The sequence below is a fragment of the Aulonocara sp. 'chitande type north' Nkhata Bay genome, linkage group LG12, assembly GCF_057382095.1.
Source record: "Aulonocara sp. 'chitande type north' Nkhata Bay isolate Kocher_YH1m ecotype deep benthic linkage group LG12, A_spYH_male_GT1.1, whole genome shotgun sequence".
Lineage (NCBI taxonomy): Eukaryota > Metazoa > Chordata > Actinopteri > Cichliformes > Cichlidae > Aulonocara > Aulonocara sp. 'chitande type north' Nkhata Bay.
The window spans coordinates 22,630,775-22,656,278 of NC_141355.1; the positions used below are offsets into that span (position 1 = coordinate 22,630,775).

At 39.1% G+C, this 25,504-nt stretch overlaps 2 protein-coding genes across 4 annotated transcripts in view; one reads left to right on the forward strand and one right to left on the reverse strand.

Moving 5' to 3' along the window:
• Positions 1-15,246, reverse strand: part of kntc1 (kinetochore associated 1) — a 28,932-nt gene extending 13,686 nt beyond the window's left edge. The window contains exons 1-38 of one of the 2 annotated variants that reach the window (XM_086314424.1): positions 14,881-15,246; positions 14,569-14,715; positions 14,339-14,459; positions 14,085-14,200; positions 13,827-13,902; positions 13,600-13,677; positions 13,470-13,504; positions 13,270-13,380; positions 11,293-11,386; positions 10,584-10,636; positions 10,392-10,504; positions 10,244-10,298; positions 10,055-10,153; positions 9,899-9,942; positions 9,749-9,811; positions 9,587-9,662; positions 9,010-9,135; positions 7,080-7,246; positions 6,861-6,972; positions 6,600-6,743; positions 6,455-6,511; positions 6,150-6,221; positions 5,900-6,019; positions 5,571-5,711; positions 5,386-5,481; positions 5,157-5,260; positions 4,683-4,785; positions 4,481-4,615; positions 4,253-4,372; positions 3,932-4,004; positions 3,673-3,740; positions 3,278-3,579; positions 2,983-3,155; positions 2,061-2,161; positions 879-1,023; positions 528-584; positions 265-428; positions 84-188 (exon numbers count right to left, since the gene is read on the reverse strand). In XM_086314424.1, coding sequence (XP_086170550.1) covers positions 84-188; positions 265-428; positions 528-584; positions 879-1,023; positions 2,061-2,161; positions 2,983-3,155; positions 3,278-3,579; positions 3,673-3,740; positions 3,932-4,004; positions 4,253-4,372; positions 4,481-4,615; positions 4,683-4,785; positions 5,157-5,260; positions 5,386-5,481; positions 5,571-5,711; positions 5,900-6,019; positions 6,150-6,221; positions 6,455-6,511; positions 6,600-6,743; positions 6,861-6,972; positions 7,080-7,246; positions 9,010-9,135; positions 9,587-9,662; positions 9,749-9,811; positions 9,899-9,942; positions 10,055-10,153; positions 10,244-10,298; positions 10,392-10,504; positions 10,584-10,636; positions 11,293-11,386; positions 13,270-13,380; positions 13,470-13,504; positions 13,600-13,677; positions 13,827-13,902; positions 14,085-14,200; positions 14,339-14,459; positions 14,569-14,706 — 3,957 coding nt within the window. In that variant the 5' untranslated portion in view covers positions 14,707-14,715; positions 14,881-15,246. Of the gene's footprint in view, positions 1-83; positions 189-264; positions 429-527; positions 585-878; positions 1,024-2,060; positions 2,162-2,982; positions 3,156-3,277; positions 3,580-3,672; positions 3,741-3,931; positions 4,005-4,252; positions 4,373-4,480; positions 4,616-4,682; positions 4,786-5,156; positions 5,261-5,385; positions 5,482-5,570; positions 5,715-5,899; positions 6,020-6,149; positions 6,222-6,454; positions 6,512-6,599; positions 6,744-6,860; positions 6,973-7,079; positions 7,247-9,009; positions 9,136-9,586; positions 9,663-9,748; positions 9,812-9,898; positions 9,943-10,054; positions 10,154-10,243; positions 10,299-10,391; positions 10,505-10,583; positions 10,637-11,292; positions 11,387-13,269; positions 13,381-13,469; positions 13,505-13,599; positions 13,678-13,826; positions 13,903-14,084; positions 14,201-14,338; positions 14,460-14,568; positions 14,716-14,880 lie in introns of both variants that reach the window. The other variant, XM_086314423.1, reaches the window with a different exon arrangement.
• Positions 15,247-15,656: 410 nt separating this feature from the next.
• rsrc2 (arginine/serine-rich coiled-coil 2) lies at positions 15,657-25,293 on the forward strand. 2 transcript variants are annotated; one of them, XM_086314425.1, is made up of 10 exons: positions 15,657-15,788; positions 16,872-17,013; positions 17,322-17,362; positions 18,300-18,463; positions 18,654-18,785; positions 19,598-19,714; positions 22,007-22,092; positions 22,324-22,562; positions 22,685-22,774; positions 22,900-25,293. In XM_086314425.1, exons 1-10 carry the CDS (start codon positions 15,783-15,785, stop codon positions 23,083-23,085), a joined length of 1,203 nt encoding a protein of 400 aa, XP_086170551.1. In that variant the 5' UTR covers positions 15,657-15,782; the 3' UTR covers positions 23,086-25,293. The 2 variants fall into 2 exon arrangements, with proteins under 2 accessions (XP_086170551.1, XP_086170552.1); XM_086314426.1 differs by having other exon boundaries at positions 22,327-22,562.
• Positions 25,294-25,504: the final 211 nt, after the last annotated feature.

The window sequence follows — 25,504 nt, forward strand, 5'->3', positions numbered from 1 at the left end:
CATAGATGGCTATTTAAAATATACCAAAAATGCTGTTTATCTACTACAGAATTTTTGTGGTTTTGTGGACTTGGCTGACTCACCTTGTTCAACAGTGGCACAGCCACAGCATTCAGAGTAGACGTAGTTGTCTTCCTGTGATCGTTCAGGCACAGGTTGTACTTCTTAAGCTCTTGTGCGTCATAAAGCTGAGAGGAGATAATCATTTTCAGTATAACGTCTTGAGAAACACAACAAGCACCGCTGTGAATATCGCAGTTGTACCTGTAGGCTCAGCTTTATATCCATGACGTTTGAGGTGACGTGCTGCAGGCAGCTGCCGTACGCGTTGACCAGCACTCTGAGGGCCAATTCCAGCTGACTGCACTCCTGTAACATCTGTAGCATGTTGGCCAGGGGACCGAAGAGCGGCCGCAGGTAGTTTGAACCTGCATGCATGATGAGACATCAGGTCAACATACAAAACTGCAATTTGATAAAAAAACAAAACATAGAAAGCAGAGGACGTTTTTTAATTTCAAATCTACCATCTTCAAATGAGCAGTGTGACAGACAGGAACAGTCCAGGGAGTACAATCTGGTATCTGGAAAAAAGGTCATAAGTTATAATAAGACTTCTGGTAAAAATAACACAAGTCAAGTATATTTAAGCATTTTTTGATAACGTCAAAGGTGGCCAAAGGGCTATAGACATTATATGACAGGCAGCATGAGAAATATGCAACATAAAAGTAATACGATCAAATCAGTTTGCAAAATTATATAAATATCAGTAGTTAAAATCAGTGGCATAGACCACTAAAAGTTGCCAAGCTTAAAAAAAACCCCCCAAAAAACAAAAAAACATTTAAGAGAAAATAAATCTGAGAATTTCTTACCTTGAGAAATAGGCAGCAAGCAGTTGGTAATCTCATACTGGACAGGCAGCACTGACACTGGGTCCAGAACAATGCAATCTTCATTAAAGACATCTTGAAAACTCCACTGAGACTGCGGGTCTTTTTCTGCCTCCGGTGTCAAATCCTGGAACGGTGCACAGTTTAAAAAGTATGAAAACATTTGCTTCACTCCGCAGCTTTGTGAGAGAGAAGCATTAAATAAATGCACGTTTATCAAAATCATGGATTATTTCTTACCATCCGCTTAAGAGATTCACAGTTAGAATTTTGTAATGATAATAATTTAGATGTCTACCAACAAATAAATCATTTAAAAAAATGAAGAGGCTAGAATATACAATTCTATGTCCAAAAAGTTTGTGTAAAATAAAAGTAAAACCCAAAGGCAATGATCTTCAAATCTCACGAACCCAGATGTCATTCAAATCACATAGAAAACATATGAAATATTTAAACTGAGAAAAAGTACAATTTCATGGAAAATATGAGCTTGTTTTGAATTTGATGGCAGTAATACAAAACAACTTGGTACAAGGCCACGTTTACCACAGTGTAGCACCCCAAACAGTCTATAAGCATCGGCGATCTCAAGAGACCAGCTGCTGGACTTCTTGTGGAGGAATGTTGTCCCATTCTTGTCTCATATAGGATTCTAGCTGCTCAGCAGTCTGGTTTGTTGTATTTTTTTATTTCATGATATGCCAAATGTTTTCAGCTGCTCAAATGTCTGGACTACAGGGAAGCCAGTTCTGCACCTGCAACTTCACCTTCAAGCCATGCTGTTGTAAAAGCTCCAATATGCAGCTTAGCATTGTTTCACTGAAATATGTAAGTCCCGCTTACATATGGGAGCACGTTATTTGAAAATCTGTATATACCTTCCAGCATTGATGGTGCCTTTTCAGATATGCAAGCTGCCAATTCCATAGCACCTCAATCTCTGAAACTCTTTTTACAGAAAATCTTGTTACTGGCCTGTTGCTGTTAAGCCTTTTGCTACATCCTCCTCTTTTTGAGACATGTTGCTGTCATCAAATTCAAAACAAACTAATATTGTTTTTCATCAAGTCGTGAAAAGTTTCAGTTTAAACATCTGAAATGTTTTCTTTGTTCTACTGGTTTATGTGATTTACACTGGATGAGAGGTAGGAAGATACTGACCTTGACGATAAAGCCATAGTTGTCTGATAACTGACACTGATGATAGACATCCATAGCAAACCGTGTGCATTTGCAAAGCTCCAAACAATCCAGGAGAAGATCTGTAACAGTTAATACAAGATAAACCTCAGAATTTGCAAACTTGCAAATTATATGAAAAGGTAAGGGGAATAAGACACGTTATGCTCACTTAGACCAGTTGAAAAAATTCCTTCTTCTAGATGTTTTTTTACATCTTGACTCTCCCTTTAAGTTGATTTTGTGATTGGATGCCCCTCACAAACAGAAGATATTAAAAAGTGCATCTCTCAATGACGTCCTACAGAGTCATTTAGCATTCAGAGCAGGCTGAAGCCTGAGGTTTTGGCTTTAAGAGCATTCACACGTAATTTAACACTTTGATTTTAAATATGAACACCACCTCTGTACCAGTCATAAACACAAAAGACTACTGGTAGTGGTATCCCTCAGCCTCGAGTAGATACACATATGATATCATGTTGGACCTGCTACTTTGCTTCATTCTGGTTTATCACATTTAAAAATGTAAGTGTCTTTGTCACTTGCTCACCTACTCATCTAGCAGAGTAACCACAAAACCCCACCAGCCTTTGTTGGCTGAGGGTAAAAAAACAAAAACATCTCAACCAACTATATTTTCACTCTGTTGGGCTGAGGAAAGGCAGCTGCTTTAAAAAGACCAGACAAAGATAAGTGATAACTGTATTTTTTTTTAAATTTGTTTTAAGATAGTTAGGGTAAAAAAAATCCTGTCAAACTTTGATATCACGCATGTATTCACTTTTTACAGCAAAATATATTTTACAGTAAAACTATAGATCCAGGGCTGAGTCACTTTAGTGCAACTTTCACCTGTGTGAAATACTGTTGAACGTTTGTGATGCTTTCATGTGTTCTTTACCTGAATGACACACGGTGATAGCCTGACAGGCCAGATCATGAATCACTGCTGGCAAATCCATGTCATCAGGAAGCACCATGGGGACATCCGCCTCCAGCATATGGCATAACATCTTGGCAGCAGTAAACAAAACCTTCCCTGTGCTGCTGTTATAGTGGTGCTCATACAGCTCACTGAAAACAGAGAGAGAAAGTGCAAATATGACTACAAGCAAGTTTTAAATGTTTAAATAATGCACCAGGTTTTTTTAAAAACCAAACAAAAAAGCTGGCTCTGTCAGTTTCTACATGCAAACCTCAGGATCTTGAGCGCCTTGTCAACTTTGCCAACTTTCAGAGCTCTCAAGGCCAAGTCGGACCACAGCTCCTGCTCGGTGCGCTGCAGCTGCCTCCCCAGACGGCGCAAACCAGCTTCTGTGGAGATCGTCTTGGTCTTGCCATCTGGATCGTTTGCTACAACTGGAGTTGTCGTGGCCTTCCCCTTACATGAACAGCGGCCACGGGTGTTTTCGTACGCTGTGATGTGATGTTCCTGGATCTGTTTTCGAATGTTTGGATCCTCATAGTTGGAGGGAGTGAAAAAAATATCAAAGTCCTCCTTAAGAAGAGAAAGATAATAAGTCTGGAGTTTAAAACAAAATCAAATAACAGATTTAGTAATGCTGAAAAACATTTGTTAAATGAAGCTCACCTGCAGGTGGGCGATCGCCTTGAACATGATGAGGTTGTTCTCACACTCGACGCTTTTTAGAGCATCATCTGCAATGAAACACGAGGCCCGGATTCACTCTTGAATAATCAGGTGCACATTTATTGCGTATCTTTTCAAAAAGCCTCGGATAGAAAACCAGTGTCACATCGTTTTAAACAATTTTAGCTCACAGAGACTTTTCTGAAACTTCCTTCAGTCAGCCAAAGAGCAGGAGGAACGAGTCATAAATATTACTTACGTTTTTGGATTATATGCAGGTATTTCAGAGTCTCTACCATCACCTGAGCTATCACCATCTGATGTTTCTTGTGCTATCAAAGAGGAAATTCAATTCAAACCAAATGATCATATGGTTACCATAACAACCTCCAATGTTTCCTGCTGCCATCTTAAGCTTTCGATTATAAGGTTATGCAGACGCAAAAGAAATTTAATGTTTGCAAAGGAAAGTTTAGCTAGAATGACTTCAATTCTTTTAAAATGCAACACTTTAATTGAACCTTAAAAATAAATAAGCATAAAATGCACTTCCACAAAGGTGACGTCTTCCCTTCTGTACCTCATCAGATATGTGTTCTTTGTCCTCCAGCTGCATCCTGGCCCACGATGTGAGACGCTCAATCACACACTCTGCCTCTGCAGAGGGCAGCTTCTTCAGGAGAGTCAAGATTTCCTCAGTCTGCAAAAAAACACAGTACAAAAAGTCCCATACAAAAATATCAGGAACACAGAAAAGCAAAATTAGTCAGTAACATGCGGTTAAAAACTCCTGTGAGGATTTACATACCTTGCTTTGGCCTATGAGGTGGATGACATACAGGTAATTTATCTGGGATGTTGGCAGTTTGTACGCCTCAGCTAACGTCAACGAGTCTTCCAAGGACATTGGCAAGTCTTGCTTGAGGATGTATCTAATCAGCGTCTGGGGAAAAACTGAGGTTATTTTACAGATAATAAGTTGCATATTACATAGAGCAGTCCGTACATACCATAATTTGGGTGCTGTTAGACAGGTTGAAGTTGCGGATGCCGTATCCCCTGAGAAGTTTCCTAATCTCCATCAGACGGTAGCTCTCCTTTAACAGCTCCTGTCTTTAAAAAAAAGAAAAGGGATTTTATTCAGTGTCTCACATTAACCTCCTAGGACCTGGTATCTACATATGTGGACATCACATTTTAGGTTGTCTAGACCACAATACTAAATTTTGCTCTACAAGGCCCAGATATCCACTTACGAGGACATTATACTGCCGCTGTTGTATTGAAATTTAAAACCAATGTCCTCATATGTGGATATTAGGCCCTTGTAGAGCAAAATCAGGTAAAAAGATAATTCTTTGTTTTTATATTCATCAGGTCCTAATCAGCACAAACAGCAATGAAAAGTTAAAAATGCATGCCATGAAAGAGTTCAGGTCTTAGGAGGTTAAAGGTACTTGAAGGAGACAATGATATAATCATACTTTGGTCCATCCATCTCTAGGTACTGCTGGACCAGTTTTTCCACCACATTACTCCACGGTACCACAGCCTTCTGCATGATCTCCAGCACAGCATCAACCATCAGCTGGAAGAGAACACCATGATGTGAGATTTTACAGCTCCCACTGGCTGCTAGGCTAATTTTTCACTCAAATATTTGTGCACATTAATTGTCTCGTCGTGTAGCATGTAACAGTAACAGTCACCTACATCAGTGTCAGTCATGCAGCCGAGCACGGCCACTGCTTTAGCTTCCCATTCAGTGAAAAGTGTCGTGGTCTGAGAACTGCAGCGATCCAGCAAATCCTAGTGAAGATTAGGGGGAGAAACACAAACACCATTGAGTATTTGATAAACTAGTTCCTCATGTGCATGAGGTTGCAATGGAATTTTACCTTGATGTATTGCAGAAGTAGCTCATCAAAAGGAATCTTGTGTTCTTCAGTGTACGGCCTGATGCTGTTTTCCACTGTGGCGGCGATTAGCTCCGGAGCCGGCACTTTGTCCAGCATGAAAAATGCCACACTCCACACAGTCTTCTTTTAAATTGTGAAAGAAGATAACGCAGTAAACATCAAGAAAACACATCCTCTACAAAAAATAATGCTGCAGTAGCCAGCTTCAGAAGCTGGGGATCAGACCACCAGGGCCCCCACTCCTTGCCGCTGACCCAGACACAGCAACCGACCCCCTACAGCAGGGTAGATATTAAAAAAAGACAAACCTTTTCAAAGACCGAAAGGGAAAGTGAGCAGTTGTATTTCTGATGTAGGTCCAGCAGCTGACGTAGGTTGGACACCAGGGATTTGAGGTTTTCCACCTCTTCTACACAATTACTGTTATCCTTAAAAAACAAAAGAAACAAACAAAAAACAATCAATCAAAAAATTATCAGGAAATTAAACACAACATCATATTAATTAAGCTGCATTTTATTGAAACCGGTAGAGCCTAAAAACAAAACAAAAACCTACAGATTTCATCCATGTCCATAAAGAGGGCAGTCCAAGCACAGCCAGGTCCAACCCATTCTGAGGCCAAGCACGCTGAAAACAAATAATGTGCATTTAGTGCAAGACTTCTCAAAGGCCTATTCTGAGACAGGGAAATATCTGTGTCCACTTAACAACATAATAAGATAAAGCTGAAATACGTTTCCCAGTTTATATAAATAAGTCCATATAAGAACTCATTTAAATTAGAGGTCTCTAAAGTTGTGGATGACTTCAGAAGCCTGGTTTTATTTAATCATTTCAGATCAATATCCTTTTGTCTTTACCTTTTCTGTTAGCTCCAGATTTCTTGCTTTCTGCTCGAGCCACTTTGCCAGGATTCTCTGCAGGGATATGGCAGAAGTGTCTTTATTAAGCATACCACTATACGTTAGAGACAATAGTATTTAGGAATGCAGGACTGTATCCTACCTGTCCTTGTGGTAACACTCTCCTCACAAAGGGAACAAAAACTGTCTTGAACCACAGGCAGAGATCCTGTGAGGGCAGGTCCTCTGGGATGGCACTGAGGATGGCTTCAAGGCTGCTCTCACCGAACTTGGTTGCAATCTGGCCCTGTCACAAAACATCGCAACACACCTTAACGCCATTGCCGAAACAATAACCACTGTTTTTGATTTAATGATGTACGAAAAGTTTCTACACATATAAATGTGGTGATATAATAATGACCTCATATCTGAGCCAAAGAAGCTGTGCACCCTTCATGTCTCCTTCTCTTAGATGGCACAGGATGTCTCCGAGATCATCAGTGCTGTTCAGAAACTCAATCCAGGCGATTCCACTGTGGATGGTAAAGTAACCAACTAAAACCACTCAAAATTGTACTCAAACAAACAAACTCTGTATAACAAAATAATTCAGAATTGGACACTAAGACATTGATTTTACTTGAATTTTTCCACACTGTGGAGGCTGCAGAAGGTGGCCAGTCTGGCCAAGGCCTCCTGGATCTGTAAAGAGGAGTATCGCGTGGCAGCGTGGTTTAGCATCTTCTCTGCTGTCTCAAAGGTCGGCCATGGGGCCTTGAGGCAGTATTCCACCACATACTGCTCATCCTAGACCACGTGAAAAAATACATATATATAAATAAACAGTTGCTACTCAATAACTACTCAAGAAATGAACATTCTTTCATTTTTATCATAGTTTCATTTAATAGATAGAGACAAATATCAACCAAACATCCGGGATGAACACATTACATAAAAATTTACTTTAATTTGCATGTTACTGAGTGAAATATGTATTTAATCTCTAACCGAAATAAGCCCTTGTTAGGAAGCACAGCAGTTAAGATGTTTCTTGTTGTTGGTCACCAGGCCTTCCACACAAAAATTAGGGATTTTGGCTCCTCTTTACAGAAACTCTCTAAATCCTTTAGGTTTCTTGTTTCAGCAGATTTAGCTAGGCCACTGAATGACCTTAATGTGCTTCTTCTTTAGCCACTCAATTGCTGCAATGGTGGTGTGTTTTGTTTCCACCTCTGTGCTTGACTGTGGAGATGGTATTCTTTGGGTCACACTCACCATTTCTGTTCAAACAAGGTGGATCAAGTTCATGCCCAAGAGCTTTAGTTTGGTTTCATCTGATTACACCACTTCCTGCTGCTCCCATGTAGTTCTGGCCAGACTGATCACCTTTCTCGCGATTATCCTCACATCATGAGATAAAACCTTCCATGGAGCTTATATACAGCTTTATATTTTTTTCTCCATTTACAACAAGTGTTTTTGAAATCAATTGACTGACACAAGAAATCAGAACTCTGGCTGGGCTGTAGGGAATCAAATCCTTATTTCACTCTATGACATGAAAATCAATGCATAATGTTTATGTAATGTCTTTTTTTCAAACTTACAAACTCAGCAGGGGATCAAATAGGGCGATATGACCAAAATCTCATATCCCGATATAAGAATTCTATCGTCCGATAACGATATAAATCATAAAAATGTAACATTTTCTGTAAATTCTGTGAATCTTGGGCAGCTTGTCTTGCGGGAAGTGTTTCCAGCTGCGCGTCATGTAGCTGGAGTCGAGTGTTTTAACCGATGCATGAAACTATACATTTTTAGACATAAGTTGTAACGGCCGCCGTTTTCTTTGTGAGTATTTATTACACGGCGTGCTGCGGGGAAAAGCCTGTTCTAACGTTTGAGTCTAAGGTTTATTTTTTTAGCACCTGGCAGCTCTTTTTTACTTCTCATCCGTAAATAATCTGCTCTTTCACGTGATTCAGTTTATTTTGAAAAGTCTCAACAGGATCTTGAGCTTTATTGTGAAAGGTTTATGTGGAACATAAACAAGCGGACACGCGATGGTGTTACCGTCGTTGTTGCTAACCACAACGCATAAAAACAGGCGCTTGTCCTTCCGTAGTGTGGTTATATAAAATATAAGAGAAACAGAGAACTTTAAGAAATTAATACAGCCACTACAGTGACCATCAAGACGATAAAAAAATATTGCCGTAAACAATTTATTTTGCGACACCACGAAACAAACGATAGCGTAAATTGAAACGATAGACGTTTTTATATCGTCATCCGATATATATCGTTATATCGAACAGCACTAGGATCAAATACTAATTATTTCCCCCACTGTAGTTATATGAATATTCTGTAACAGTAAATTGACACCAGATTAAAAAGAATAAATAAATAAAATGCTGGCGGCTGCCAGTGCTACACCTCAGCCTCCATTTTCAAAGTCCTACGTCACCTCATTCTGGGGATCTTGCATTCACAAACTTGGGTGTCCACGCAACTTGCCCAATCACCTGGCAGGGTGATGACAGTACTGTTATAATACTCACTGTGATCTTCATCAGGTTTGTCTTGGCTTCTTCGACCAGTTCAGACCACACATCCTCTCCATAACCGCCCACTGATGCAGAGGCCAGCTGCTCCAGCACAAAGTCAAGCTTCACCTTATAGACAAGCTGAACAAAAACAGGAGTGCTTGTTGTATTCAGCACTGATTAGGATGACAAAATACTATAAGAAGCACCGCTCATCTAAAGCGACAACAATAGATACTGAAAACCAAAACCTCAGAAATCCAGCTAAATATATTGTGTGGTGCAAGTATAACCACTTAAAAATGACAAAGCCAATCTTCAATTATGCCTGCTGCTGAAGTGGTAGTTTAAATTTAGTCTCTGCACACACTGGCAAAACAAACAAACACGAAAAACTCCAGCACACAGACAACAGACTTATGTGTATCGGCTCTCAGTCTTAATCAGGGTCTGCATTGAAGAGCACCTGTCAGATCATTTGTCAGAGCCATGCAACGCTTCCCACCTTCATCATAAAATATTACATCTGTTTTTAATTCATAATGATCTATAAATCACAAATCTAAGCTTGTAGTTACACAAACTCAATTACCTCTAAATCCAGCTCAAATGTGATGGCAAACTTTTCAGCCTCTTCAAACATGTGTTTGTGAAGAAGCCTGCTCAGCCTAGAAATGAAGAGTAGTCACATTAAGTCAAATTACATCAACATCATATAGACTATAATGTCATAAACTTGAATTAAATTAGGTACCTGTTTTCAGGTAAAGCCTCTGTGAAGGATCGAACAACCACAGAAGCGACTGGCTCGCTTCGACTATTTGAAGAGCAAGAAAAAAGTTTAATGTTTGAACGGTAAGCAAAGGCCGATCATCACAATAAAACTCACTCAGACATAGCCTACCTCTCTGGGTTCTCACAAATCCCCTCGACTAAATAAAATGCATCCTGGAATTACAGAAAAAAAAAAGGCAACCAACTTTAACATGAAGAAATCTCAACAGACAGAAATTGCAGCAGCAAAATTAATGTAACGCTTTACTTTGTGTTGACTGTTTACCATGTTTATTTTTGTGTGGACGAGACAGGAGACAAAGGAAACATCCAGAGAGTAGCAAACAGTCATAGACGGCAGGAATCGTATTTGCAGTGAGCTGATCTGAAAAATTCAAACCCAACATAACGAGTTCAGAGCAGATCTCTGGGAAATCATCCGTTAAAGCTTCTTAAAACTGATTTGTACTTCTACCTGACTGTTGTCTTGCTTTGTCAGCATGATCATCTTCATGCTGCCTTTATCTTGGCTGTAATACACACGTGAATGAACATTTTCAAAACTGTTTTAACAAACAGTACATGTTCACAGTTACAGTATGTTGTAAAACAGTGATACGTACGCCACCATGGAGGCAGAGCCACATTCTGCAGTGAGCTGAAAGTCGTGAACGGCGAGTTCTGGCCAACAGTGAATCATGACAAGAAAGTGCAGATCCCAAAGACTCAGAACATCCTGAGACACAAGGATAGATTTCAAACTCAAATTCTGATTCCTCTAAAAGTTCGAACTGTTTTACAAAGCAGGATCTCACCTCAGTGTCGAGGATGTACAAAAGGTTATCCACCACCACCATCTTCCTTACACCTGCAAAGACACAAAAACAGCTCCTAAAATCATCACTTCTTAAATCAGCATTAGATTCAACATTTTGCTTATATAACCATGGATTTCTCTCTGTGAAACAAACAGCAGTGGATGGAGCAAAGTTTGCTTTTCTTCACGTCTGAGTTTATTGATGAGGTTGATGAAGTACTCCTGCTCGCTTTTTCCCAGTAAAGGTTTTTAATGGTGTTCACGGGAACAGTGCTGCTGTTTTGGATACTAGAAACACGTTTTCTTTCTCCCCACCTGAGCGTCACCACCTTGGTAACAGCTCTGCCTCTTTGCTCTTCACGGTGTATACCGTAAACAGACTCCGGCGCCACATTAAACTGTGGTGGCCCGTCATCACTGCTGCTGTGTTATCAGTGTTTCTGTTTCAAACTAGGGACTGTGTGAACTTAATGTTGTCACTTTTTATTCACACGCTGCTCCGAAATAAGTTTCTATTTGCAGGTCTGTTTTTAGTCACAAATGTGGGTGAAATGTTCAGGTTTACATCGTTTATTACAACAGCAGCCTACAGAGCCGTGTGCTAAATGAAGCATTGAAGCAGAATCTAATTATTCTAGTTACTCAATGAATCGTTGCAGCCCTACTTCCAAAAAAAACAAAACAACTTGGGAACTAAGAGCACTTACCCGGAATTAAGCTCCTGTCGACGGTCTGAGCAAAGCACATCTTAGCTTGATGAGGGTCCATCCTCCAGTGAGTCAAAACATTTTCTTTATCCCCCTGTCAAGATGAAAATATTGTTGTACATGATATAATGAAACGCTTGCTTTATGTTATATGAGGACTATCAAATATTTAAAATGCACTGACAAAACTGTGAGCACGAGGCAACTGATTTAGAATGACTCTGATTTAAAGACATATACACAGTCATGGCCTATGTGAATGTTTTTTTGTGCAGCACAACATTGCTTCCACGCACATATTTCTAAATGAGGATCAATGAGTTCAGTGTACGCACATGGCCTCCAATTCACCAGAGCTCAGTTCTATTGAGCACCTTTGATATGCGGTAGAAAGTCACATCATGCATATGCAGCTGACAAATTTTCAGCAACTGTGTGATGTTATTATGTCACTATAGATCAGGGCCCGTATCCCTAAAGATTCTGAGAATCCTCTCAGAGAGCTCCTAACTTAACCTAAAAATTCCTTGCCAGGAGTTTTAGCTTAGAAGTGATTCCAGAACATTTTCAGTGAACTCTGAGCAAGGAATGGATGGAAAATCCTATCTTAGTGAGGAGGTGTGGTTGACCCCGTTGCTAGGTATGAGTCATCATTTCAAAAGCCGTGATTGGTTGATCCTACAAGTTTGATGGAAATGAGCTTTTGGTGATAATGAGCAAAGGATGTACCCTCAAATCAATAAACATAATTATACACTCTAATCTTATGCTGACTGTAATTGTAAATAATATTTCACATTCAAGAAAATATCTGGAAAATGAATAGTAAGCTGTAGGGGTTATAGCCTAACATTAGAATCTAAAATATGTGAAAACTTAAACTCATTACACCCTGTTCAAATAATGATTTGTGTCTTATTTGCTCATATTAATATCCTAGCTGACATATTTTGTACTTTCACTCCCATATGGACCCTGTTGAAAACAAGATGGCCTATCTCAAGAGGCTGTCCTTAATGAAGTAGAAATCACAACGTTACAAGTCCAGTGTGGTCTTAACGAGGGTAACACGGCTCAGCTTTTAGCAATGTCTGTGATTGCAGACCCAAGTCATCACTGCTGCATTGTTGCATTTTCCCGGTTGCCAAATACCTCGGGGTTGTGATTACTTTCGTCTCCGGTGTAATAGCGTTGTGGCGTCGAGTTGGTGAAGTAATTGCATCTCTAAGGAGATCCACCACAAACATGATTCCTGCACGATCCAATCTGTAGCGTCTCAATAATTCCCTGTCATCCAGTGTTTGCAGGACATCTCTCCTGCCTCTTCTGTTGGCCATTTTGTGCAGCTGCTTAGGGGAACTCCTAAGCCACTAAAAGTCCTCTTCCCTGCTCTTAGCAGATCTTGCCTTAGGAGCCCTTTTAAGCGTTAGGAATCTTGAGGAATAGCTTTTATATTAACTGGGATTGTCGTGTCACTTTTAGGGGAAATTCTAAGAAAACGTCATGACTCTGAGAATTTTCTTAGAATTTGGCCGCTAGGAGCCACTTTTTGCACAAAGATTCTTTAGGGATACGGGCCCAGATCTCTGAGGAATGTTTCCAGCACCTTGTTGAATCTGTGCCGCAAAGAATTCAAGCAGCTCTGATAGCAACAGGGGTCTAACCCAGTCCTAGCAAGGTGTACCTAATAAAATGTCCACTGTAAACTTGCCATTAAAAATGGTTTTAAACTTGCAGTATTTGGAAAAGATTTTGAGTCATTTGCCATTAAAAAGTGTAACTTTTGCTGGTATGAGACCAAAAGTAAAATGAAATACAGACAGCCGGACAGAATGACTAAAACATATCTGAAACACTATAAGGTGTTACAATCATTTCTTAAAATTCTTTCAATATGCTTCCTTTATCATGTAACACTTATCTCAGAATTGTAGCTGGAAGTCAAATTAATGAAACTTGACACTGATAGACACTGACCCCAATCATCAGGTGGACTTCATGGCCCAGACTGAACATCACTGCTGTGCTACAACCCTCCTCATGGTAATCCTTGGTGGAGTAAAAATCTATCTTGATCAAAGACTGGAGCTGAAACAGAGAAATACGTGACTATTTCTGCGTTGCTGAAAGAAAAAATTTTTGCTTGTGCATAAAAAGAGTTTTTGACCTTAACTTACCTCCTTTAGAGCTCCGACATCCATTTTATCAATAGCTGGAATGACAAAGGACAGAAATCAAACAATGGCTTTGAAAAACAAACAAACAAACAAAAAACTTAGCAGATGTGGGGCACACAAGTTTTTATACCTGACTCAATTTTTGCCAAGGAAAGGTTTGTAATGTGGAAAAAACCATCCTTAATGAGAAGGAACATGTGGTACATTCCTGCCAATAATAAACACACAACATGAAAAACCCCCCAAAAACAAACAAGCAAACATAAACCTGACATGGCAGCTAGAGCACTGCTTCTACATCCATTTATATATATATATATATATATATATATATATATATCACTCTTCTCATATCACCTGAGGATGCCTTGTCTTCATCCATGATGAGATAGCAGTAGGTTTTCTTATCTCCATTTGGTTTCTCAACCAAAGCCTTCAATTTCAGAGGATGCACAACATGTTAATGATGTAACACTAAATGCATCACCAGGGTTTAGTTTTTACTGCTGCTACTGTCCTGTATACTTTAGCTTTATTATTCAGACATGCATGAGACTAGATAAGATTAGATAGGATAAGAGTTAAGGCCTTAAAGATGAAAACAACCACACACACCCGGGTTAGGAGGATCCTCTTTTGCGGAACGTAGATCAAATGAAGGTTTCCATTTCTTTCACAAACTACCAGAAACTTTCCCTTCAGGCACACGTCAATGGCGTCCACATCAGTTTCTGGAAAAGAAAACCTTTGTTTATTTATACTTTTTTTTTTAAAATGTATATTTATTTATACTTTACAGATGCCTCAAAACGATTTTCAAAGAGATTTTTATGGCTGACTTTTTATGCAGCCACACAAATGATGCTTACCAAAGTTAAGGAGCAGGAGGATGCTCTGATAGCTTTGATCAAACAGGATGACTGTCCTGTCAGCAACAATAAAACTCCAGTTTGAGCCGCTCGAGGACGTGAGATTAGGATCTGCCTGCACCTGTAAAAACCCAGGTTTACTAAACCATGTTAAAACACTAATACAGGCCCAGGAGTCTTTGCCACAAACCCCTTGGCATGAGTGTGTGGTAAATATTTACATCAGTCACCTCATTAGCACTGGAGACTTTGACCAACGTGTCCACCTGATACAGGCCACTGCTGTTTTCCTCCCGGGACACACCATCGAAACGGACTGTATTTGTATCTTCGTTGGTCAGAAGTTCGACTTCGCTCCACAGTGCCATTTTCAGGAGCTGATATAGGAGAGGATATCTTAACTTGCCTAGCCGCAAGCTGTCATTAATCAGGTTATAATACCAATGCTAGCTATTTAGCAGAGATTTACAAATAACAATAAAATATAAGGCAAAAAATTGAATTACTTTTTTATTAAGGAGATATAACCGACAGCAACTCACCAGTTTACTGTAATACTTAAACAGTTATAGCAGAGAGAGCCGACACAACGCCACCGTGTTTAGCTTTAGAATTTGGCGGGTTGATGCAGGTTGTTAGGACTGAGTTGTTTGTGGTGATTGTTCCCAGAGTTTTGCCTGTCAGATGCAATATCATTACAGTAAAAGGTAAAAATCCAGAGCTTTCTGTTAGTTTAGGAGTAGCATCCCAAGCGACACTCGGTAATCTATTATAAAATGTTCAATGCAATGTGTCTATGATCCAATATGGCTCATTTAAATGTTTAAGATAATTTGACCTGCGATTAAGAGACGCCTGAAAGGCTAAATCGAGGATAAAATCTAACAAATATACAGGCGGGGCATTGCAGGAATATCCGGCGAGTCTTTTGTGTTGCCAGGTTTGGTGATTTATGGCCGCATTTGACGCAATGCTTAAACTTTAGGACTCATATGGCCATGTTTACATTTTTACAAAAAACGTGTATTTTTTAAAGAACATAACAACAAAATAAATAAATGCAACAAGTTAAAAAAGAATAAGACAAAAAGGATTATAAGAATACGACTATATGTTTTTGTAATAAATGTTTACTGGGTGTATAACCAATGACTATATAAAAATAATTATGTCTTACAGTATTATACTATTTGTTTTTGTATTGCAGTCAAAGTATATTATTATTATTATTATTATTAGTAGTAGTAGTAGTAGTAGTATTTCGTTTCTTAAGTTTGGCATTTACCTGAATCGGGGAGTCAAGAGGCTACAACTGGCAACCCAGATCAGATAAACTGAGCTAGTCAAAGGGCCTCAGCAGTAAGCTACCTCTCTAGCTTTTCGTCTTCGTTCACAAAGGCAGCAAGAAAATCGAATTTAGGCACAAATATTATACTTCAATATAATGTCGGTAAGTATTGTCGTGTTATTGTAATGTCGTACGTATATGGGTTTGATAGCCACTTCGTAATTTTAGTGGAAGTTTTCGGTTGTATTCATGATATTTTTCTCTTAAAGATGGCGCCTAGCGTGTGTTAGCTTAGCGGTCGAGCTAACGATAAAATTACTCCAAATATCACTGCGGTGAAGGCATAAAGAACGAAAACGGAGAGATTTGGCTGCCGTAGATTACGTGATGGGTTTCTAGCTATTCATTTCATGTGATCACTAGAATCCACACATTTAATCCAATACAATAGCAACACAGTAGCACAAATGACTGATATGGCTAACTATGAATTAACACTGCAGTGATCCATGGTATGTCTCATCTCCTGAAATGACTGCACTTTGAAAACGGCTGTGTTTTACTCTACGTGAGCCACACAATAAAAGGCATTATATCGTGACATTTAGTGTAATACTGCAGCATTGAAGGATGTTAAATAGGTACTACAGTATGTTAATAAATGCTGAGCAATACTTAAAATAAAAAGCATAAAATAAAAATAACGTTGTGCCTGTGGACTACACAGCCTTACATTCCCTCCTTACTGCAACTGCATTAATGTCTGCGACATACATATTTTGATTATCGAAAACCTTCAGAATAACAGGGAAATCTTTGTTAATTAAGGCAACTTTATGCACACTGGTGTTGCTTACATGCGTAATCAATGTCTAATGTATTTATTGGCGTTAATACATTAGACAGAAGCTCTATTTGTCTGTCCAGATCATCCTGTGCATGTTTTGAGTATCACAGAAAATCCGGGCTTTACTTTAAGGGGTTTTTAATGGCTCCAAATAGGCTTTTGAGGGTAGTTACCTATGTAATCAAGTGCTTTTATTGTATTACAGTTCTACTGTTTTGTTTTTTACTTTAGTGAAAAGCCAAAACCACATGCATTTTACTACTCAACAAACCCCTGATCAGTTTTACTCATAGGCCATGAGTTATAGTAGATAACAGTTCTTTAGATGTATAAAATTTACTTAACTCCAAAGAACTTCACTAATTAGTTCCTGTTGTGATTTTGCATGTTTGTTTCAGGTGAGTGACAACGACTCTGTTGACTTGACCAGATCTGGCTCCCCAGTTCATCACAGAAAAAGACATATGGAGTCATCAAAGTCCCCCAAAATCTCCAAACACCACCATTCACGGTCAAGGTCACGCTCCAGGGACCGAAAACGTTAGTATTCAGTTCACAAATGGCACAAAAAAATGTCACGTATGTTCGAGCTATAATACAAAATTTTGTTACATTCCCAGTTTAGAGGTAACCTAGACAAAAAAAGATTGGAAGCACAAAACAAAAACAATAAACTAAAGTTTCTGATGATCCCTAGTAGTGGTGGGCAATTTAGTCTCAACATTACCAAATTTGCTAAGAGTTAATCACACATGTGAAATCTGGTCTACTTTACACACTGGCTTCATCTGGCTTGATCATCTTGTCAGACTAACAAATTTAATCTGAAATATGCTCTGCTTTTACAGGTGACAGAAAGTACAGACGCAGTCGCAGCAGGAGCAAAGAGGTAATTAATATCTTTGTTTCTATAGTTAGAAACGCATTTGATGTGATTTTAAGGACCCTAAGTTATATTCCTTGTTAGTTGTAAGTCAAGGTGAGTATGTTTTCTTAGGTCAAACAAATTATAATAGCCAAAATTAAGAAGTGAAATAAATGGCGATGGGCTTGCTCACGTGGAAAGGGTCTTTTTTTTTTTCTTTTCTTTTCTTACCCTCGTTGTGCTCTGATTTCTCAAAGGAAGCTTTTGTCCTTGGTGATCTGTCATTGTTTGTAACCATTGTAAATGGTGAAGACTAGTTTTTCTCCTTTTTATTTTTTGTTAAATCCTGTGTGGAGATCACATGATAACATTTCTACAATAAATCATACTCAGCGTGCTAATGCACGAAGAGACTGAACAGAAGACCCTGCTGACATAGCAAAATAATATGCCTACTACTGGGACAGGTAACTATCTGCCATTCAAACTCCTCTTTGTCACACATTATGAGTAGAAAATTGGATTAACTGTTGCATCTCTTGCAGCTGGGGATGGGCATAATTAATCTAATTAAACTGAAATTGAATCCAAACACGATCAAATGTGTGGGTGTAAGGAGTAAGTTGGATGCCCGAACCTACATCAGCCTTTCAGCGGGCACAAACTAATTTGGTTTGCGCTCAGTTTTTGTCATCAAATTGGGGGGAAAAAATCTCCTTAAAGTGTTTCCTCCTCCTAGCTTATTGAATAAAATGACAACTTGCTGGTCCCTGTTTGCCCACACTTACACTTCTCTAAGTTCTCTAAGAATGACATTCTGTAATTTTTATGGAAGTGGGTTTGAAATGACAAGGTTTTATTCAGCTTGTCAATTTTATTACATACCTTATGGTCTAAGCCATGGTACTAACTCTTTTTGTTGCACTATTTTCCTGAAAGAGACAACTTCTTCTTAAAACAGGCACGAAAGAGGGACTCTGAGAAGCCATCAAAATCACACAGAAAAACAGATGAACCGCAAGACCAAGAGAGACTTTCGGCAGAGAACGGAGAGGAACGTTCCAGGCGCAAGGACAGGAAGTCTTCAAAGGGCCGGAGCATGTCCAGGTCACACTCCAGAGAGAGGTCAGTCTGCTCAGTAAAGTAAGACTGCAGCAGGTCTCCATACTTATGACAAAGAAAAATGCAAATTGATTAGAATTGCTAGCTGTAGCTTCTGGATGACCTGAGTCATTTATCAAACTTTGAGAAGAAAAACGTGCCAAGAAATACAGAAATGCCTGCATTTGTTTCATGTCATTAATGTTGCTTTCAGACGGCATCACAGCAGAAGTAGGGACAAGCGGCGATCAAGATCACGCAGCCGAGACAAGAAGAAGAAGGCCAGGTCTCGCTCGGGTTCAAGGACCAAACATCGTCACCATAGCAGAAGTCGCAGTAAGAGCAGGTGGGCTCAGCTGAAATCGCGCCGTTTCTTATGCCAATGAAGTGCTTTTGAACTTTTGTCTTAGATTTTACATGTCATTAACCCTTTAAGACCGGTCGGAGCGGGCACGCTCCGTTTTGCGTAACTATTTTTAAATCCCTGTAGAACTGCTAGCGCAATATTTTTTTTTTTTTGCATATGAAACGGGGGAGTTGTACTTACATCTTATGCCATCAGCTTGCTCTAGGTCACAGTTTCCATCCACATATAGCTTTGCATAAAACTGGTGTTTTTAAAAGTCATGTTTAACTTTATGCTTTTCTGTATAGTTTCCGGGATGCTTAGAACTCAAATTGCACTGCTGGAAATAGTTTTGGTTTGTTTTTTGCAAATTTGCATTATAATATATATTTACGTTTTTCCTGCAGTATGTAAAAATTGGTGTATCTCAAAAATAAAACTATGAAGATACTCAAAATAAATTTCCTGTGGTGGGAAACTATTTTGTGCAACTTTTTGTATTTACAGTTTTGAGGGATAAACCTCTTAAATTTCTCTAACTAGAAATGTTTATTTAAAAAATATATATAAATAAAAAATTTTGTAGTTTATTGCACTTTTTTTTGCAATTTATGCAGTTAATATGCACTTATTGCATACATATTATTAAGATTTGGGCTATAATGGTTGTATTGATGTATAGCAACTTGAAATTCTCCAGCATGTAAAAATATAAAGATAAGCTCTGGCAGACTTGGTTCTTTGCTAAGTCTTAAAGGGTTAAGAGTATGTTAGTTGGCTGACTTTGTTTTTGGTTTGTTTTCTATCTCCAGGGAGCATAAGAAAAGGACTGAAAAGGTGCGCAGGAAGAGCCGAAGCAGGACTCCTAGTCCACCCGCCTTCCGAGGCCGAAACACAGCCATGGATGCTCAAGAGGCCCTAGCAAGAAGGTAAGAAAACGGCTGACGGGAAATGTAGACCTTTGATGTTTGGCTTTAAACCTGTGATTTAAAAAAAAAAAATAGATTTAAAGCGCAGCCCAATAAGTAAGGCTTTTGTTACTGAATCTCAGGTGCAAGTTTAATATCGCAGTTTGTGGTTACAGTCAAGCTTCTCATTCATGTTGCACTTTTTACTAATGTTGTTCATAAAAGTCTAAAATGATGATGGCTGGTTTCAGCATTCATGGTTCCAACAAAAGGCGCTAACTTTGGTAGCAGAAAGTGAGCTTAGAGAAGCTTTAGCTTCATCAGATCACTATCAGATGTGCAGGAAGACATTAAATGGAGTTTAAATCTTGCTGGGTCATGATGGAGTTTGATATGCAGAAACTCAAAGGTAGTTACATTATCTAGAATAGAATAGAATAATCCTTTAATTGTCCCACAAGGGGAAATTTGGTTGTAACAGCAGCCAGAAAGACACATATACAACAAACAGGACACAGAACAGAAACATACACAATTTTTCTTACATATTTACTAGGGGTGCAACGATACACAAAATTCACGGTTCGGTTCGATACTTTGGTGTCACGGTAAGCTTTTCTTTGGCTGTCACTTCTTCACCCTGACCTGTCTTATTTGGCTCAGCAGAACTAAAATATATATCCTGCTGCTTTTACACACGCACTCACATAAGCTCAGCGATTCTCTGCGCGATCAACCTCTCACATGTTTAAGCTTGCTGCGGGAGATTTCACTTGTCATGTTTGCGTAGTAAGCTAACGATTGATAAGACGATGTCAGAGGAATTGGTGCACAAATTATCATCACTCACAGATCAGTGCTGTCGCTCTCTATACACAGTTCGCACGATTGCAAAGTGAAAGCAAAAAAACAAGCGCAAATTCAAACACGATTTCAATATGTCACATATTGACAGTGGCTCACCGATGCCAATGACATAATTACCCAGCTACATTTCTGAAAGAATGCAAAAGCATTGACATATATTTTTCCTTCCTACAATAGCCCGACGGGCAGGGCAGAGAGAGATTTTGGTAGCCCGACTGAAAAAATCGCTAGCCCCGGGACGTCGTGCTAGCGATATTGCAAGCCCTTTATCTGATTGAGGAATCACTCATCTTTGGAAAAGAGAGTTTATTACAGAGAAATGGCTCTTTCCAAAATAAAAGCTATACTATCCGCTTCTTCTGGGCTATATTCTCAGCAGCATAAGGAGAATCATGTGCTAACAGCTGTCTAAATGACTCGGCTAAAGTTAGTAGCATGCTTGTTGTTTTGGTCTTTGCACTAGGATGATGTCGGCGTAAATGTGCAGTCATATTCGTTGTGTTCCCACTAGTGCTTTCAGGTTAATCTCGTTGAAATGACCTTAACGCCACAACACGGCAAATCTCCGTTAACGAGCTACCGCCGATCGCCCCGTGCATGGGGCTAGACGGCCAACACTTTAACGAGCTAACTGCGCTAACACACTAGTTCCCACCCATGTAATTGAGCATTGCATGGCACATCCAACATACTGTTTTACTTTAGTCCATGACTCGCTTACCTTCAGGGTCATACGTCACATGAAAACCAAAATAATTCCAAACGCCAGATCTGAATGAGGGTGGGGGAGGTCCATGTTGCAAGGAGAGCTTAACTTCTGTCTTGCTAGCTTGCCCTGCGCTCTTCCTTCTGACTATGCTGTCTGTGTTGAGCGCTCAGTGGATCTGCGCTCGACAGTGCAGCCTAGGCGGAGTAGTCGAACACAGATTCACTGAGCGCTCCACACAGACAGCATCGTCAGAAGGAAAGTTGATAAAATAAATTACAAATGTTGTATTGTTCGATACATATGCGTACCGAACCGAAAGCACTGTATCGAACGGTTCAATATCGATACGAATATCGTTGCACCCCTAATATTTACATAAAGGACAATGGTTACTATAAAGAGTGTACTGTACAGTTATTAAATTAAATAAAATTTAAAAAAATCTGTAAATAGGATTAAATTCATTAAGTGAGACCAGCTCCTTAAGTTCCTGATGCAACCCTAAAGCGAATTGTGTCTCCTCCTGAGATTAAACTGGGAATCTATTATTTGTTAGGCAAATGGAGCCCCTGGTTAAACACACTGGCCTTTTTGGTAGCATCAACACTCCCTCTAGTGGTGTACAGTATGGCTCTAAGTTGGAAAAGTATCCTGGTGTCTTTTTACCATTATGGTTTACGTGTAGGTCAAGATCTTTTGTTCATTTAACCCAAAATGGTCTCCACTCTTCTTTCCAGGCTGGAGAGAGCAAAGAAACTGCAGGAGCAGAAGGAGAAGGAAATGTTTGAGAAACAGCAGCAGCAACAACAGGAGATCGCTGCAGGTGAGAAGTGCTAACTGTGCACAAAGTAGAAACTTTAGCGCCTGAATCAATTTTATTCAATTTTATTTATATAGTGCCAAATCACAACAACAGTCGCCTCAAGGCGATTTATATTGTAAGGTAGACCCTACAATTATACATACGAGTCAAGATTCAGTTCATCAGGATGGTCTGTGTTTTGTTTTGTTTTTTTTCCTTTTCTTTTTGTTTTGGTTTTTTTCCTGCCAGCAGCAGCTGCTGCAGCAGCTGTCTCAAACCCCGCCCTCAACGTCGCGGCTCTCCTGGCCTCTGGGACGCAGGTCACACCTCAGATCGCCATGGCAGCACAGATGGCAGCCCTACAAGCAAAGACGCTGGCAGAGACTGGTATTGCTGTTCCCAGCTACTATAACCCATCCGCTGTAAACCCCACGAAGTTTGCAGAGCAGGAGAAGAAGAGGAAAATGCTATGGCAGGGAAAGAAGGATGGGGTAAGAGCTGGTTTATTTATTTATTTATTTATTTTCTTCTTCTTTAACTTTTGAAAAGATGCCATATTTATCATGTTTTCTTTTGACTTTGTTTTGGGGGTTCTTTTCTTTTCTTTTCTAAGGAGAAGTCCCAAACAGCCGAGTTGTGGGAGAAGCTTAACTTTGGAAACAAGGACCAAAATGTTAAATTTCGCAAACTGATGGGTATTAAAGTAAGTAGAGCTGTTAATTTTATCAGCTTTTTGTACCAAATCCACAACTTGCAACTTTCTTTTTCTTTTTTTTTTTTGTTAAGCTACAACTTGTCAAATTTAAACCAAATGTTTTGCCTCTGCAGGGCGATGATGATGTGGAAGCTGCCAAACCACTGAACGATGATGGGATGAAGACACTTCAGAAGCAGGAGGAGATGTTTAGGAACCTCGATGTTCAGTATGAGATGGCTCGCTCTCAGACGCACACTCAGAGAGGAATGGGCCTCGGCTTTTCCTCCTCGTTCTCACGTGGGATGGATTCCATGTAGTGCCAAACTTGGCTGTTGTCGCCACTCTCCTGATCATACAGGACTCCCAATTCATTGCTAGCCCTCAAGCTTGCATGGATGTTGCTCTGAACATGTAATTTATTTAAAGGCAAAGGTCTCACATATTGGAACATTGTAAATATCCAGTTGCTGAGTTTGTCTCAGTGTTTATTAATCTGTACATCTCTGGAAGAGGAGGCATCATTTTGATGGGCTGATGCTGGATAAAAGTACATATGTTTTGAATAATGTAACTTTTAAAAAAAACAACAACTCATATTGATGTGATTGTTTGAACATAAACTGAATATGTGGTTCAAGTGGACACTGTTTACATCAATTTAGCAAAAGGTCTGAGGTCAAAGTAGCATAATCGGAATCCTTTAGTTTGTCTTCTCCTGACTGGCAGAAACGACTTATATAAAACACAGTGTGTATTTTCTGTATTAGAGGCTGGGTTGTAATACACACGGTCTTCTGAAAGGTCCTGCAGAGAGATGAGCCGGGAAGAGTAAATGTGTTTCAAATGTTCTTTAAATAATCTAGTTTTGTGTCTTAAAAAGTTTTTATAACACATCACAGCAATTCATTTTATGTGATATGGGTGGGTCATAACATGCTTCAGATTAAGGGGATGCTGGGAAAGTAACAGTACTTACAATAACCAGTGTTTTCTATTTATTACTGTCTTAATCCACCCTGATTTGTTTATATTTTGCTTCCAAGGAGCCACTTAGAGCTCTTGAGGATTTCTCAACGTCTTTTAAAGATTTCTTTGGACACTGGTTGCTTTTTCACTCATTTTCAATCCAGGCCTTGTACCCAACCATTTTCAGAGGATTGTCTTTTTATTGTGAAGCCACTTAACTCTCCAAGCATAACAAACTGCGTAGAAATGTTGCTACGGGAATAGGGACTGTAAATTAAGTAATAAAATGACTCAACCTGACTGACTGCACACAAAACAGAAACAAATACATGTGCTGGAAAAATACACAGTACAACTGCATTAATGAGAAAAAATATATAAAACCAAATTAATATGAATTTCCATGAGATCAGGTTTTTTGGTGAGTGTTTTAAAATATAAACCACTTTTTTTTTTTAAAAAAAGTAGAATAAAAGGGTGCGAAATTTAGAAATTAACTTTTATGTTTGATAAATAATCAAAAAATGAATGCTGTACATTACTGGAGAAACTGGGACAGGTAAAAACAATAACTCATGGTCTTTAGTTTTTTTATGTTGTTAGGTCCAACTGGAGATTATTCTAAAACAAATCCTTACATGATTCTGTTTCAAACATGTAAGAATTTGTCTTTGATGTTTGTGGCATAATTACTAATAACAGAGTAGGTAATATTTATTCATTGTTTACTAACTAATAATCAAATGCAGAGAGGTGTATGAACACCTAGTGATTGAGAAATGTGAGAAACACTCAATGCATCATAGGAATCCCCTAGAAGCCAACACCTATGGCAGTGTAATTATGGGGGGATTCAGCGTCACCTCATCCAGCCCTAACCATACACTTTATCAAAGTTTAAGTGTAATCTTAACAGCAGAGACGGCGTCTGTGTCCTGAATCCAAACTGAGAGCTGGTTCTACAGAAGAGGGGCCTGAAAGCTGAAGAAGGCTGTGCCTCCCATTCTACTTTTAAATGCTCTATGAACCACAAGTAAAACAGCAGTCTGAGAATGAAGAGCTTGTCTGGGGTGATACAGTACAATAGGGTCATTAAGATGGGGAATGATTATTCAACACCTTGTATGTGAGGAGCAGGATTTTAAATTTGATTACGGATTAAACAGAAAGGAGAAGGCAATATAGAAATATGCTCTCTTTTCTAGTTCCTGTCAGTACTCTTGCTGCAGCATTTTGGATCAACTGAAGGCTCTTCAGAGAGTTTAGTCATCCAGGTCTTTATGTCTTTAAGACATTCCTGCAGTTTAGCTAGTTGGTGTGTTATCTGGCTTCATTGATATATATGTATGTATATGTCAGTAGAGCTGGGTATCATCTGTATAGCAATGAAAATATATGCTATTAGGCCTCTCTCTTCTCAGTCCCTGCTAGTAAGTAGTGTAGTGATTTATTTTGCCTTACAGAAACTTGGTTACAACAGGGTGACTATGTTTTAATAAATCAAAAACCCCAAATCATACTTACTCTTTATTTCTTAATAAAAAACAAGCTGAGCAGGAGTAGCTTCCACTCCTGTTTATTAATCAACCATAGACACTGAGTTTCATTTTTTTTGAAAGCCTCACTCTTAGACTGGTCCGCCCTAGTTGGAAAACTCAAAAGCAAGTTTTGTTGTTATCATCCACCTGGCCCTTCAGGTGAAATAATTATAATTACCATATAATTACAGCCTCAACAAAGCTTTTCTTTCTGTCTTTTCTTTTTTTTTTT

What these genes read in the sequence shown, in the direction of transcription:
- rsrc2 (XM_086314425.1), top strand. An exon ending in GTCGCAGCAGGAGCAAAGAG is followed by an intron (nt 17,363 to 18,299) that starts GTAATTAATATC and finishes TTCTTAAAACAG; the next exon opens with GCACGAAAGAGGGACTCTGA. An exon ending in GGCAGGGAAAGAAGGATGGG is followed by an intron (nt 22,563 to 22,684) that starts GTAAGAGCTGGT and finishes TTCTTTTCTAAG; the next exon opens with GAGAAGTCCCAAACAGCCGA.